The sequence below is a fragment of the Mus caroli genome, unplaced genomic scaffold (assembly GCF_978045245.1).
Source record: "Mus caroli unplaced genomic scaffold, Mus_caroli_1 scaffold_18, whole genome shotgun sequence".
NCBI classification, from domain to species: domain Eukaryota; kingdom Metazoa; phylum Chordata; class Mammalia; order Rodentia; family Muridae; genus Mus; species Mus caroli.
The window spans coordinates 25,682,268-25,698,832 of NW_028227273.1; the positions used below are offsets into that span (position 1 = coordinate 25,682,268).

At 43.4% G+C, this 16,565-nt stretch overlaps 1 protein-coding gene and 1 long non-coding RNA gene across 16 annotated transcripts in view; one reads left to right on the forward strand and one right to left on the reverse strand.

The window, feature by feature from the left end:
- Window positions 1-16,565, reverse strand: part of Epb41l3 (erythrocyte membrane protein band 4.1 like 3) — a 173,509-nt gene that overhangs the window by 8,635 nt on the left and 148,309 nt on the right. For 4 of the 15 annotated variants that reach the window (XM_029471194.2, XM_029471193.2, XM_085832866.1 and 1 more), the window contains exons 13-15: window positions 11,307-11,360; window positions 8,031-8,066; window positions 7,062-7,253 (exon numbers count right to left, since the gene is read on the reverse strand). The exons of 1 other annotated variant lie outside the window; for it this stretch is intronic. In XM_029471194.2, coding sequence (XP_029327054.1) covers window positions 7,062-7,253; window positions 8,031-8,066; window positions 11,307-11,360 — 282 coding nt within the window. Of the gene's footprint in view, window positions 1-410; window positions 510-850; window positions 926-7,061; window positions 7,254-7,768; window positions 7,835-8,030; window positions 8,067-11,306; window positions 11,361-16,035; window positions 16,564-16,565 lie in introns of all 15 variants that reach the window. 10 more of the 15 variants (XM_085832864.1, XM_085832863.1, XM_029471197.2 and 7 more) reach the window with 6 other exon arrangements.
- LOC110312352 (uncharacterized) lies at window positions 4,710-8,832 on the forward strand. Its single transcript, XR_015045884.1, has 3 exons — window positions 4,710-4,842; window positions 5,760-5,845; window positions 8,074-8,832. It is a non-coding gene; the product is annotated as an uncharacterized LOC110312352 (long non-coding RNA).

Consider the following 16,565-nt stretch of genomic DNA (forward strand, 5'->3'; position numbering starts at 1 on the left):
CTACTGACCAGATCCTTTTATAGATAAGACTTAGTGGCTCGTAGAGTGCTCCAATCTTAATTATAACTATGGTTCCATGTCTCAGTAATTTTTCTCCAACTTTCTTTAGCATTAGTTCCAACTAGGGAGAAGAAAAGCAAGAAACCCTGACCTACAGGTAAAGCTGACAGGGTAATAAGATGGACTAACAGCTAGGCAGCCCACCAGGTTAAAGAAGGAAGAGCAACCACCTTAGCACAGCTGAGCCTTGTGTTTTAGGCCTTAAACTCAGGTGCTTTCTTTTGTACTGACTGTAGCCTGAGAAATTGAATCTAGATACGTGCTTGTGCTAAGCAAAAGTAATTATAGGTTTATCTACATGCTGGCGTTGGGAGTGAATGGCGAAAGGAAATGAATGGGAAAAAAATAACCTCTAGGGTTGATGGGACAGTTTTCTGGAAAATTATCTGATGAGCAGTAGTGACAGAATCAGCGGAGACTCCCTCCCGTGTTTTCTCAGTCACACTTGGCTAGTAAGAAAACCAATATAAGTTCAGAATCAGTCAAGGCCATTTATGGTAGTAGCAGTGTACAGATGCAAACAGACAGACAGCGAGGAGGTTAAGATTATCACAAGCAGAACGGAAGCTTCAACGATAACTTTTATCAGGTAGAAGTCCTGGGCAGTACGAAATCGACCACTAACATAAATTCCCTTCCCCAAAGTCCAAGCAAATTAACATACCCGAGTTAGCTTCAAACAAGGAAAACTAAAGATGTAAGAAAAAAACAAAAACAAAAAAAAACGAGGCACTTCAATAATGCTGGAGAGGGATACTTTATGCAAATACCACATGTTTTTGCCTTTTACCTGAGACTCAAGGAATGGCGAGCTTCCTTGCTGTAAAAATACAACTTTCTCAGAAATCTCTCTCTCTTCTTTGGTCTGTTTGAATAAATGGGATTGGGTTGAGGAAGGGGAAGTAGACATGTTCCAAAAGGATAAGTTAGGAAGCCATGCATGCTGTATCTCATACACATTCGTATCATTCATGTCCTCCTTGAAGAATTACAAATTTGAAAAAAAAAATGACCGAGAACCATTTCAAGTTTTAATAATTTGATCCAGAGGGCAATGCTATTTTCTGAAATGGATGCTCACACAACTCCAACATTTTTATATGTCTGCAGACACAGAACACACAAAAGTGATGGGAAGGGATTCTTGGCATTTCTAAGGGCCTCTCTCATGGCCCTCACAGCACTGAAAGGAAATGTGAAGAGAGTATTTCTAAGAGTATGTTAGGGAAAAATGCTCTCTTCTGCTTCTCACCAGTAGCCAACCATATCCTTCCTCACCCACATGATGCTTGGTAGTGAAGAAAATGCCCACATGGTTAGCCACTTGTCCTGGGTAGCTTTAACTGTCAACTTGATAAAACTGGAGTCATGTGAGAAGGAAAAACTGGCAGCTGGTAAATTTCTCCTGAGACCAGACTGGCTTGCAGGCATGTCTGTGGGGGACTGTCTTGATCGTTAATTGTGTGGACGGTGTCATGCCCTGGGCAGATGGTTCTGCGATGCATAAGAAAGATAGCTAAGCATGAGCCTGTGGGTGAACCATCAGGTGGCTTCCTCTATGGTCTCTGCTCTGAGTTCCTGCTTTATGCCCACCCTGACTCCCTTCAGTGATGGCCTGGGAACTGGATAAGCCACACAAGCCCCATTGTCCCTTAAGCTGCTTCTGGACAGAGGTTTTTGGATTTTTTTTGTTTGCTTTTTGTTCTCTTCCTCACTTCTGCTTGAAAAAAGACGCTGTGAGTGAAAAGTGTCTTTTAACCTACATTTATAATAACTGCCGTAATAGTCATTCCATGACTATTACTTGAACCATTCACTTGAATAAACTTGGTTATTTCTGCAAAGATGTCTTTGCTGGCCTCCAAGCAAATAAGAGTCAGACTTTATTTGAACATCTATAATATGGCGAATAAATGATTTTAAAGTTAATTTCAGATGATCTGGAAATTTTAAATCACACCCTACTTTTCTTTAATGTGTAGAATCAAGAAACTACCTCATCCCTTGAGGTAGGAACCAGCCCCCCGAGTTTTAAAATGTGGCCCCTTTGTTACTTCCGTTTGCCTTAAACAGACCTAATTCACATGGCAATCTCATAACTACCAGGCCAGTTTCTGCACAGTTTACAACTCCATACAGTAGGGATAGAAAGAATATTTTAAAAATTAACCTAAAACTAATCAGGCAAAGTTCCAAATTTCTAGAAGAATGGAATTCTTCCAACAAACGGTATCATCATAAGCAATTTACTTTTATGAAACTACAGTTTAGCCCACATTCGGAACCATGTGTCACTCACAGAAACAGCTAGCACAGTGGGATACATTTTGAATTCAACTCTATACACGGCTTACCTCCCGACCTAAGCCAGTACTAATAAAGCGACTATTTGTCTACTCGTCATTTAGTAAGGACTAGAATTGCTTGCCTATAGGAGGTTGTAAGGGAACATCTAGAACATTCTGCAGGACATACTGTTCTCAGATGATCCTCTCTCAAGAGAGGTGAATAACCAATTTTCTCAGGGGAAAAATATTTCCTATCCTGTTGCAATTCTGGAGGAAGACATTGCAAAAGATAACATCGACTCTTACTCCAGTTATTATAGACAGATTCAAAGACAGTTTTCACTCATGGCGTCTCTTTTCAAGCAGAAGTGAGGGAGAGAAGTTCAAATTATAGGTGCTCTTCCAGAAAAAAATGTTAGACCTCTAATTATAATCACTGAGATAAATGTTATCCCAAAGATAAAAGCTAAGGATTCAAAATCTGGCGCCTAAACAGCGTTTTTCAGGAAACCTCCTGGTTTAAAAAATAAACCAACAAAACCCTAATTTTAAAAATATGTGCCTGTTATATTGGAAACCTCAACAAGTCACATTTAGAACTGCGTGTCAATAACAGAAACAGCTAACATTGGAACCCAACCGTTGTCCCAACTAATGAAGTGACATGCTTGTGAGGAATGTGAAGCCTGTACACAGGTGTCTCCATTACAGCGAAGAATACAGTCACGTGCACATGACAGCCATTTTACTTACTGAGTTATGGACAAATAACTCTGCAATGTACTTGGATGCCAAGCCCAAAATTCGTAACACTAGTCTCTGGATTATTAAGGTTTCCTCCTAATAAATGTGAGAGAGTAGATGCATTTGAAAACATATAAGCTGCAAACAATGGGAATCAACCCATCAGTGTCCATCTCAAAGCTGAGATATTAGGCTCACTACACGTCCTGGGCTCACCATATCATAATGGTGACACGTCCTGGCCTGCAGGAAGTGCAGGCCAAAGACGACAATACTGGTACTGCACAGGTATTAACACTGCTCTTTTCATTGGGATTTGGAAAATCTGGGTCTCCAAGAAAGCGCTAAAGAGTACAACTCTAAGATGTGCTTAGCCTACGTGGCATGAACGGGGCCGCTTTGGGGACTGTGTGTGCCCTGTGCTGCGGATCACATGCCTCTTTGGTGTTAACTGATCTGTGTGCTAGTGTTAATGGGGACTTGATGGTAGCCCCTGCTTTGGGGGCACGCCTGCTATTTCTCTGCTGTTCCTTCACACTCAGATGTTTGAAACTTGGAATCATTGGCAATCAAAGTCCAACTTTAATGTGGAGTGAACTCATGACACCCTCAGAATAATCATTACCAGTCGCTGCATAGTCACTACTAGTCAATAATCGTCATTATTAGCTCACTAGACAGTTAACTTCAGGATTTTCCGAATTGTTCATGAATGGTAGCATCTTGCAGAAATAACAATTATAGATTAAAAAGATGATAGCATTAAAGATCTGATGTTATTAAACTTTTTCTCAACACATCACTTTTTTCACTGAAATTCATCAAAACCAACACAAAGCCCAAACCAATTACGTCGGGTCGTAAATTTGAATCTAAGTCTCTGCTTAGTTCTAACACAAAATAGCGCTATTTTATTTGTGATGCAAATGTAAAAATAAATTAAATATTTCTAAGTAGACACAACTGGGCTTCTTTCTGCACTGGATAATTAAAGTGGCCATATCAAATAACAGAGAGATACCAAGTAGTGGATATTCTTTGAAAAGTGGCCTCCATCCAAAATAAAACTGATTGCTTATGAGTCTGTAAACCAATCTGCTTGGTACATGCCTAGCTTGAGGCTAAAACAATTGTCTGCTTTTCAGAGAGCCAGAAAGCAAGCCAAGGTGTAAACATAGCAACTGGAGTTGATTGAGACAATAGGAATGTTCCAACTGCTCATAGGGCTATCTAGAGGGCTCTCAGCTGGACTACAGACACTGACAACCGTCTGGGGAACGTCAGGGAGCGTAGAGGTCGCTCTGCCTGACCTAGCTGTCTAGGGAAGCAAAGGGCTTGGGCCATGTGAAGACAGTTCTCATCTGAAAGATGAGATCCAAATCACCCCAGTTACCCAGCATTCATCATTCTCAAGCTCGGTGTACCCAGACCAGGGCCTCCTGAGTTCATCTGTGTAATACAGCAATGGCATACGGTGTTGTGGATAGCCCTGGGGCTAATTATATTTGATGTTAATTCCATTCTCCTGAGAGTGGTTGTGAACAAGGAATGAGTCAGCACTCAGGTGATTTCCTGTAAACCTGCTTCCCACCTTAATTTGTAAAATAAAAGCGAGCTGATGATTGGGCAGTTAAAAGGGAAGGTGGAGCAGAAGGTAGAGGGAGAGAAGAAGGAGAAAATGGAAGAGGGTGAGGTCTCAGAGGAGGAGGAAGAAGAAAAGCATAGCAGAAGCACATGGACTGGAGAAACTGCAAGTTCTAAGGGGTCTCATATATGGAAAAGATGGTAGAGTAGTGGTAGATCTGCCCAATGTAGGCTCACAGCATGTATTCATATTAATTGAGTTGTGTTTTCATTGCGGGGCATATCTGGGTTGGAGAGATTTAACACAATACGGAACTCCTGCACACTTTAGCAGAGAGTGAGAGCAGCCACAAGCGCCAGCTCTGACCGCCTTTTAGCTACAAAGGGATGTTTCTATTAGGTTATGTTGAAAAGGCCTTTCTGGGCTGTCTCCACTGTCTGCATGCACACAGAAGGCATGGCTATCTAGGGAACATTCAGATCGCTCTAAGCACCATTTCCTTCGATTACTAACTCAACACCCTTCCCTAAGATTCAGGAATAACAGGTTTCAATCAGTCTTATGGCTTTGACTTTTAAAGTCTGTGTTTATTAACATCTCCTATTACCCAAATTATCATTCAGAAAGGCTACCAACTAACTACCACTTCCTCTCGTGTCAGCATGGAAAGAGAAGCTGGGCTTTTGTTTTTCTTTGTTTTGGTTTGGTGCCTGTTTGTTTTGCTTTATGTATTTATAACTCGAGCCAGTGTCTAACATTTTTAGAGCCAGAAAATCGTATCCAAAAGAGATAACAGAAATAGAACAATCCAGATTTGAAAGTTACCATTAAAATTATAACGGCGTAACAGGAGAGTGACTTTTTTTTTTAAGTGTGTTTGCTCATGCTTGTGTGTGTACACACATGCACATGTGTATTTGTACGTGATAGAGGCACACAAGTGTCACAGCATGTATGGGTTTTAGTTCTTATCTTCTACCACGTTTGAGGCAGGGTCTCTTGTTGTTTACTGCTGCGTATGCCAACCCATGTGGCTCTGGAGTTTCTGTGTACTCAGTGGTTTCTGGCTCTTTTCGTGGCAGGGACACGGGGACTACAGGGACACACCGCCACATCTGGCTTTCGGGAGCATTTTGGAGAATCAAATTCCCTTCCTCAGGATCACACAGTAAGTACTTTATTAATGGAGCCCTTTCCTTGGTTGGTCAGTGCCGTTCCAGATAACGCAAAGACGATAATGACTAAGTCAACAAATGTGAAACTCTGTCTCCTGGTACTTAAGCAATGGAACCAGTGTTCAATGGCACAGGGAGACTTTGGTGACACTACTTTTATTTATTCTACCTAAAAAGAAATCTTCTTCAAAGTAACTGGAATGGGTGCCCAGCTCTTCTCTTTTCAGATGGACTGGCTTTGTCGTGAATACAGAGATGATGAGATACTGGCCCTGGTGATAAGCAAGCAGTGTTCAAAGGAGGGGAAGAAAATGTCATACAATGGATGTAATTTGATTCTTATTTTCTCTGCAAGGACTTAGGAATGCATATACACAATTGTCTAAAGGCTTTCTCTCACACAACAGTTGGGAGTTTTAATTTTCCTCTCGATCACAGCTTCTTGGGCAAGTATCTCACAGTAAAAGGATCTTGATAAGGAGGGCACTTTCCAGAAACAATTTACTTTGAAAGAGAGATAGCAGGATGCTCTCTAGGGGATGGCCAAATGGTCACTACACAGGCAGAGTGAGAGCCCTGGGGTGACATAGCTGTCCCCACTGTGTCATTTAAAGTCAGTTTTCTTATATGGGAAAGTTTTACTGAGAAGGGGGCTTCTCTCACTTAAGCAAAAAAAGGAGTCAACGATTTAGAATTAATTAAAATAACCAGTTATGATTAAAATAAAAAAAACATTAAATTAAATAAAAGCCCAGTATTATATGCCAGAGGAACATATGTCCTGACATGCTCTCAACTTCCGACCTCCCATTTAAACAGCAGTCTCCTCAGGCCTCACTTTCCCATTAAGGAGAAGAAGGCATGAGTGTTTATGGGCGCTTCTCGGTGTAGGAGAAGAAAGTGTGTTTACCAAAAGCATCAGTTCATTAAGAGATCATCAGCTTCTCCTAGGTATAAAACTGGGGGTCCAGGTAAGAACCCAGCAATGTGCTCTGGAGCCTTCCTGCGCTTGCCTGTCATTAGCCCAATTAGAGGCTGAGACTTACTCTCTCCACTCTTTAGCGACCTACTCTGTTTACCTGGCCTCTTTCTTCGGAGCCCCGAGCACCTCGTTCCAGGCATCACCACACCCCTTTCCTAGTCCCAGACCTCATGGAGAAAGCAATAGCACCACAGAGAAGGCAACCAGCTTGTAGCCGGAATACTGACCTCCTCGGGTACCAGCGGCTCAATCATGGGCGCATCCTCCTGCCTGGCAGCCAGCCGCACGGGAGATGTAGAGAGCCTCTTTTCCCACTCGTTTGTTAAGGCAGTTTCTGTAGAGGTTTCTAAGAAGGTTCTTTTCAGCTCACTAATATTGGTTTGGTGCTTCATCAGCTCATCTTGAGTTTTATCTAGATCCTATATTCAGAGTAAGACAGAGTCCAACAGTCAGCCTTCCACAATGACTTTCTACTCACCACCCCCTCTTTTTTTTTTTTTTTTTAAGTATACCAAACATATTAGTAGTCAAAAGGAAATGAAATTTGGATCAGGGTTCAAGACACTACCACAAACACTCTGGTGAAAATGTAGTATTTTCAGGGAAAAGAGAAGAAAGAAAAAAATAATTTAGGTTCACACAAGCATAAAAATTAAAAAACAAAACAAAACCAAACCAAACCCCAAAACCAAATTAAAAGGTAAGTTCTACAGAGGGTGGAGTATGGGTTTACATGTAACCCGAGAGGATGAAAACAAATACACACACAGGAAAGGGACTAAGTCTAGGATCATGAGGAGTAAGAGTAAGCCAAGAAGTCAGCCCATCCCTGACAGGCTGAGTATGCGGTCATGCATCACAATTCAGGTCCACAGGGACGCCAAGGGAGAAAAACACCACACACAAGCATGCACTGGAGGGTACCAATACCAACCTCTAACATAAGATTACTATGTTTGACATACACATTTTCACCCTTTATTCGCTTAATCACACTATTCTGAAAAAAGTGGAGAAGAGAGGGAAAGGTAAGGGACACGGTAGTCACCGGGACAAACGCCATTTGGCACGCTGTTGGCATGGTAACCAAGAGGGAGCATGCGGAAGACACCTGGCAGACAGACAATGGCTTATCACACACTGGTCTAGGGGTGGGGGGTGGGGGGTGGGGGGGCGCCAGATCTTTAGTTTTCTACCTGTGCCTTGATCTCTGCGTCTTCCTCCTGGTCCGACTGCCAGCATCGAGAAAGAGCGGGAGATAGAGACTTACCAAGGGATTCACGCTAAGGTTGAAGACCTGTGGTCTACACACAAGACCTGTGCGCACGACAGCTCTCTGGTATGCAGATGCAATGCTATCTTAGACACCAAGCGGAATGCTCACACGCGGATGAGGCTCCGTGAAGAACAGAGCAGTAATGGATTCCTTGCTTGGGAGTTTGAAAGGCAGAGGCATGTGCCTTGGAAAGGGGCAGAGAGGGCTTGGCAGGCTGTCCTTAACTGAACATTAGCAGAGGTTTTGGAGTCTGGAAGTTGGGGAGTCAGTTCACAGTTTCTAAGGATGGCTATCATGACAGGATAATGTCAGGCCATATGCAGGGCCTTGCAGGGATTATACGTCAGCTCTTTCAACTTTCTGTGGATCACAGGACTGCAACTGGAAGAGCTTAATAAGAGTGTCCTGCATGCCACGTGGAATCCTGACTTCCTTGTACTTACACACTTTGCTTTTTAAATTATTATTTTTTCATTTTAGTGTATTAGTGTTTTGTCTGCCTGTAGGTCTGTGCACCACTTGTGTGCCTGGTGCCTGCAGAGGCTACACGAGGGCATTGGATCCTTTGGAACTGCAGTCACAGATGGTCATGAGCTACCATGTGGATGCTAAGAATCAAACCTGAGTCCTGTGGAAGAGCAGCCAGGACTCTTAGCCACTGAGCCATGTCTCCAGTCCCCACTTTGTTCTTGTGATAAGAGCACTAACTTCTGCCTACGAAGTGCTGGGATTGCAGCTATGATAAACCGCCAACCCAACTAAGCACTGACACGTAAACAAGTTTTAGAGGGGAAAAGTACTGATTTATGCGAAAAGGAAGTCTGAACAAAATCAGTCATCACCAATAACACTATTGTATCTTTCTTTAAAATGAACACAGGCTAAGTTTATTTTCTAATTAAAATAGACCTATCAAAAACATCCCACAGCCAATTCATTATTCTCCCTTTCCCAGTTTTAAGGGCCTAGCTTTTTCTTGGTCTGATATCTAAGTACTAGTCTCTGGGCAAGCAAGCCACAGCCTGTTGGCAAGCATGGTAAAGCTGTTTCTCACCACAGAACTCTGATCTGAGCCTGGTCTTTGGGTCCTTGTAAGACCCAGAGTCAAACTACTGATGAGAATAAAGTCGTAAGTAAGCCACCGTAGGTGAAACAGTCAGTCTGTTTAAGGCTCAGCGTTTTGTTTTGGTTTGGTTAGGTTTGGTTTGTTTTTTTGTTGAGATGGAGTCTTGCTATATCGCCTAGGCTGGTCACATATTTTGTCTCGGCTTCCCAAGTGTTGGGATTACAGGTACACACAGGCACATCTTACATGGTCTTAAATGTCTTATCAGACAATGGGATCAAGGTGCTTTCTCTACATATCCTTTTAGTGTAGTAATGCTGGTGACATGAAGGGAAGGGAATGTGTTCACAAAGGCAACCAGACACCAATGCAATACAGGTGACACGTTGGTTCTTAAATATGTGTTGGGTCCCAACTCTTTATCTCATCCTAGGCTCCCACAGCATACCAGACTACATAGAGATATTCACTTGCTTTAATGCTATGTAACAAATTTAAAAACTGCCATAGAGATTTAAGGCATGATTGCTGAATTATTGTTTATTTCCAGTGTAGACCAGGTTTGGAAGGTATCCAGTGAATGAACTAGTCTGTGGCTACTTAAAACTGCATGCTATCTACTGAATGTAACAGCCTGTGGCTACTTACAACTGCATGCTATCTACTGAATGTAACAGCCTGTGGCTATTGACAACTATCTCTTACAATCCAAAGTATAGTTTTATTTGGCAATGAAAATGACTAACCTGTACACTTAGTTATGGCAGCTGAAGAGAATCTGCAAAATGGTGTTACACTATAATCTTTTACTTTAGAATATGATTTATAAGCTGTGGCATTTCTAAAGGAAGAAACCCTATAAAGCACCACTAGAAAATAATGTTGTTGTTGTTTTTTTCTGAAGATATTTTCAGTTAAGTGATATATGGAGATAACATGGCATTTTTAATTCTTCTCAAAAACTCAACTAGAAAGTATGGTTATTATTGAACTACATTAAAAAATAGCACATGGCTTAAAGTAAACTTTGTCACCAGGTAAAATAAATTCATTCTGCATTGTGAGCAGTGAGCACCTTGATTTCCTTACTCTATAATGTTCTTACTGTATTTAAAAATATTTAGATGTTTCAGCCATATGCGTATGTGTGTGAGGGTATACACATGAGTTCAGATGCCCGTAGAGGCCACAAGCTTCCCTGGGAGTGGCCTGATGTGGGTGCTTGGATGTACTCCAAATTGCTGGGCCATCTCTCCAATCCCAATTTTATAGTATCTTGATTGCTCCTAACCGGGCAGATTTTTAAGAACAGGTCATACACAGGAGAAATAATAGGATTCTGTCTGAATGTACTTTTTACAAGTAGTAGAGTTGCTGGTTTCCTTTCTTTAAGGAGTTCATTTCCTGGGAGTGACTTGTGTGATAGCCAAGGGCTCGAAAATGTGTTAAGTATTACTTTAATAAGTATTAGATGGCCACCGGGGACTTAAAAATATATCTGTATCCAGCCAATAAGCTAATTCAATTACCCATGAATCTTCCTCCTCATCTGTCATGGCTGCTAATATACACAGACTCCTATTTGAGACAGGAGAATCACTGTCTACCTCTCTTTCCTCCCCGCCTGGTCCACTTTTGTCTTTAAGGTACTGTCAGATAACAGTTTCTCAAAATGTAATCCCAAGACCAAGAGTCCAGACATTGGGAACCAGTTAGAACTACAAATCCCCATCTTGCCTCAGCCCTTTAGAACCAGAAGCAGGAAGCGAGGACCATTCAGATCACTCTGGCGGAAGTGGGGGTTTGAGGCCCACTGGCTTAGATGAGAACAAACTGAAAACTAAAAGTGCAGTGAAGAGCACTGGCCGCTTTTCCAGAGGTCCTGAGTTAATTCCCAGCACCCACATGGTGGCTCACAACCATCTGTAATGGGATCTGACACCCTCTTATGGTGTGTCTGAAGACAGAGTACTCATATTCTTAAATAAATAATTCTTTAAAAAAATGGTAACAACAACAACAACAACAAAATCTGGTTTCTGCCCAAAGCCAGCATTTCTTTTCAGTGGGAGTCACCCCCAGCACATACGTGCTAGGAACCTTCCGCCCACGTTTGGACTTTATCCTCACCTCCGTGGCACTGGTCTCCCCATCAGCCGCAGTGTCTGTCCGTTCACTGTCAGTCTGTGGGTCACAGAAGAAATCAGATCCAAGGAGAAAGCAGGGATAGAAAACAAACCGGTCTGGTTAGACAAAACGCACGGGTGGGACCATTCACGTTCTTTCTCTGGGATCTGTGGCATCCTACCTTCCCACGGGGGCACGGGTATGAGCAAAGCAAAGAAGAGGCCGAGCTTGGGGTCTTCAGCAGAGCCCCTCCAAGGTCAAGACCCGAGGCACACGCACAGTGGGCCACCCTGACCTGCCTGCGTTTACAGTGCAGAACTTCAAGTTGTCCCCGCCTCCCAACCCCCTTTCTATTGATGCCTCTAAGAGCTCTCCTAAAAATACTTAACACCAATCAAATGGAGGTTCAACATATACATATTTCACTCTAGGATTGCCACATCAGAAAAGTGAGTTTAGATTTCTGCTAATCGCTACTGTAACGGTCATTGTACTTTCAGCCCCTCATTTATTCTATTGGATCATTTGCACCCGCTATGACCACCAAGTTGTCTGCATTACCAATTCATGATCGGCGCACACACTGGTGATTCACGGGTATATATTTTATATAGAAAACATAACTTAATTTTCAAGTAGCATTACTAATGGGTAGCAGCCCTGGTCACTTTGCCCCATTCAAGAGGTATAGTCGGGTATGCATTTAAACATCTCATCGCAAAAGTACCATTCAAGTGATGCAAATGATAGCAATAATAATTGAAAAGAGAGAGAGAGAGAACAAGAGACATGTTTAGAGACACATAAAACAAAGCACAGCATTGGGTAGAACTGAGGATTCTGGGGGATGGAGAGAGCCACGTCTGGGCTCACTTTTAAGGTCTATGTGTTTTTTATGTGTTTAAAGGGGTCTATGGTTTAAAACAGACACTACATCCTCTTAAGAAGATGAGCCGTCAAACACAAACTGATTTTTTTCATCTACGGATTTCAACCAGTTAGTAAATTTCTCTCAGTCAAAGTCTTGTGGCTGATGTTTTTGTTTTGTTTTGTTTTTCGGTTTTTCGAGACAGGGTTTCTCTGCGTAGCCCTGGCTGTCCTGGAACTCACTTTGTAGATCAGATTGGCCTCGAACTCAGAAATCCGTCTGCCTCTGCCTCCCGAGTGCTGGGATTAAAGGTGTGCGCCACCACGCACGGCTGTGGCTGATATTTTGAAAGCGAGTATCCGAACCGGAGGCTGTAGAGTTGTGCTCTAAATACAGCTCTTACCTAAAAGGAATGTGAACAATGGTGGCCAGAGCTGCTTTTTTCTCTCTCCACCTATCTCTGGTCAGGAGAGTTACTTGCGCTATCTCAGGCTTTGGTTTTACATATTCCTAAAACAAAGGAATTGAGCTGCACACTTGGCAGGTGTGCCTGAAAAATGGAGTACACAATTTCAACAGAGCTTTCATGGCCTGATCAACTTCAGTTCAAAAAGTGGGACACGGGTGTGTCTGCTAACTCTCTGTCAGGAGTAAGGTGTGCCTGTGGTGATCCAGGGGTCTCCACAACTAAGAGCTGGGGGAAGGACGTTTTGGGATAGTACAAAAGGCAGACTAACTGGAAGACAGTTTAGGCCTTGGAGAAAACAAGATTCACTATGTCTGGAATCGTAATTAGCCCTGTTGGCCCCATCTAACGTTACTGAGGAAACCCTCTTCCTACCCGAAGGCGCTTTCTTACGATTTTACATTTTATCTTATGGACTCTTCAACCTCTAGGCACAAGAATTTGTCACAGGCAAGAGTGAGGAGTTGTCGGATTAAAGATACTCAAATTCTCGCCGTTCAAGCCTGGGACACGTTGGTCATATTTTGTAGTCTAACTCTTTTTTTTGTTTTTTGAAAATGGAGCTAATAGCAGCTGTAGCTACGTTGCATAAGGGATGTCAAGTGCTTTATGGAATTCCTGCCACACAGAATTGAAATGTCACCAATGAGAAACTAAAATGTGATATATTGTTAGTATTATTATTATTCTAATTTTCGTAGGTATCACATGTTTGTTGGCCACATCTAAACTCCCTCACAACCTCTGTGCAGGGCATATGCTCTAACGAGGCATGTGGACCAAAAGTTCAAAGACAGAGTGGTCGATATGAACAGACTCTGAAATTCCTGTAGACTCTGAAATTCCTACTTTACAGTCCAGTCTATCAACAGAATTAATAGTAATTGAATAAAGTGGTTTTGGCAGCAGCCATTATTTATACTGTATATTATTAATAATATATGCCATGTACCTTTGATTATACAAAGCTCTAGGGCAGAAGGTTATGAACTATATTATACAATACTATCTTTACACAATTTAAAGTTGTAAACCAGTTGGTGAATTGTTTTTTCCTTACATATTTGAATAAATATCTCTTTTCTTTGTACTATAAAGGACTACTCAGAAACTCATATAGTATCATAACCTACGTCATGGTAGCCTAGGGTCTCATGGAAGGTGATTTGATTTTCTGCCTCATATTCCACCATTCTGAAAGCTAAGGGTAAAACTGTGAGGCCACCGGCTCCATTATTTGAAATGATGAAGTGTTTGTGTGCTGGGTTTTGCTTTGGAGAAAGGCAGTAATTGACTAACTCTCCACAGACAGGAGGATCGCAGAGATGGATTGCATTTTAAGGAGTCAGGTGAGGCCCACGGAATAAAACAAGCCATGTAAGCAAATGGCATTTTAAGAAATGCGGTGACCCAAATGTTGGTGACTCTCAACACCCGGGGTTGAGAGTCAACAATGAACAGATGGCTTGACTCAGTGCCTGGTGGCAGAAGCTCTATCAGGGGCTCCAGGAGGCTGGAGTCAAGGGGAAAAGGCTGCTCTGGTCAGTGCTGACTCGGTCCCAGAGTTGGCACTACTAAGGACGGGGGCCTGAGGAGCTCCTCGTGTGCACCTACTGGCTTATAAACAGGGCTGCTGTGATTTGCTTTGCTGATGTAATGCGACATGCCCAATTTAACATTAGCTCTCATGCACCAACTCCGACAAGATGTAAACCCTGGATTAGGCACAAGATCTGTGTGGTTAGCACTAGAAGCCTTCAAACAGTAATTCAGAATTTAGCAAAAGCACAGGCCTGGCATCATCTTATGGACTCACTCCTCTGCTGAGAGAGCAAAAGGGAATTCCCATGTTAGAAACCCATTAATGCCTTTGTAGATGATATTCTATCCCCAATGGCAGCATGTTCTATATACTATTTGATAACGTTGCCACTGTGAAAAAGTTATATTAAAAGCCTAAGGTTGAAAGTGGTTCCCAAAGCTTGCTGCAGCAGAAATATGGTTATCTATTTATGCATACACACCCAGAACGTGGAAGAGGACTCTCAGGCAGCAATGAATTGCAAAGCCTAGACTCCCCTTTAAAAGGCCAGTGAGGCTGTTCGTGTTTCCCCCTTTGCTGCTCAGAAACAGTCATGCTGCCCCTAAATATAGGTGCTATCACATTTTGGCAGCTCCATGTACTAACAAGGGCAGGTCAGATTATGAACTGCATGACTGTCTCTCCTGCAACCCCTCTCTCTGCCTTGACTTTGTGATTTTCTTCTCACACAAGGAGTGAATGGCTTGTCTCCTGTCACATAAACTGCTTGTCTTGTGGTCTTGTGGGACTGGGCAAGCTTGGGGCTCCTAGAGAGTGGTGCAGGAGACAGGAAAGCCAGCGCCTGGGGTGGGGGTGGGGATGGGGGTGGGGGTGGGGGGCAGAGTCTATTCTTTCCCTCTGCTCTGATTGAAGTCCTTTGAAAAAGAAACAGCTGTGCTGTTCACAGGGCTGTGGAGCCACAGGAAGGAGAGCAAGCAAGAGGGAAACGTGTGCGAGTTACATTGACCCACCTAGGGGCTGGGAGATGAGGGACAGGGATAGGCTGAAAGTTCTCTTAGAAAGGGAGTTTTTCTCCCTTTATAAGAATACCTAGCCAAGGGCCAGAGATATCAAGCCAGTTTCCTGGCTATACCACAGTGGCTGTACCACCATGAGTCTTACGCAGCTGTCAGATACATACAAAGGTATGGCGAGCATAAGAGAGGAAAGAAACATCAAATAAATCTTGCCCTGAATTTCTGTGGACACCACAGCACTACCTATATGGTTCAAGTGGTTCTATCAGGTCTTATTTACGGCCTTACGGGTGAGTGATGTCATATAGGTGCTATAAACTGCTGTAGGCATTCCTTCTGAGTCATCTCATAGGACCGTGGAAGCATCCTGGATCATAGGGACAATCTGAGGATGCTTCTTGGACATGACACTATCTCATGCCAAGCCCAATCACTTGGCAACCTCTGTTTCTGCATCTTATTTGGGTGGGAAGCTACTTATTTGTATTCTATGAGATTTAATTTACACGATGATGGCTGAGCAGAACCTGTAACTAAGATGTGAACTCCCTGTAGTGAATGAGTTATTCAAAATGGAATTCTGGCTGAGTCCTTAGCCCATGTAGGACTCAGTGGGTAGCAGAATTCACTAGCTGGCCACAGGCTGCTACATCCCACATGGTGTTGTGCCTAACCCTGGGGCCTGGCTTGGACTCCCCAATACAGAAACCCTCAACATGGTGGCATACACAATAAATGAGGCTCTGAAAGTAGGACCACTAATGGCTGCAGCCAGCTAACACTGGTTTGGACTGAAGCACGGAACACGCAGGGAAAGTGTTCTATGCTGAGGTACACACCTCTTCCTCTGAACTGTCACTCGGGTCATTGTCTAGGGAGGCACTCAAGGAGGCCGCCTTGGGCTCCAGGTAGCAGAGGCACAGCGCCAGAGGGAAGGAGAGAGTGAGGGCGTATGGTACTGAGAAGGAGGCAGACAGCAGGAAGAAGAAGATGAAGAGGAAGCAGGGGAGGAGGGAGGGCGAGCGGATGGGCAGGAAGTGCTGCCAGCTCTGGGGCAGGAGGTTGGTTTCAGACAGGTTGGGGAAAGAGAGGTACCCATCCTCATCCAGGAGCGAGGGGAACGACTCGGGGAGCTGCAAGGAGAAGGAAAAGAGCGTGGTCCCTTTGCCAGTTGGCTGCCTGTAACTGAATGCCACATCTTGGTCCCCTAAGTAGGCCTTGCCCTGGGCCTCAGACTCCAAGGAGGATGGCTCAGCCCTTTCCTTCTCCTTACACCTCTTGCGGAGCTCTGTGGGAGGGGGAGGGTCAGGATGGGCTGATGGGGGTGACGGGGGACATGAGTCAGCAGCGCCATGCCCGGGTGGTGACT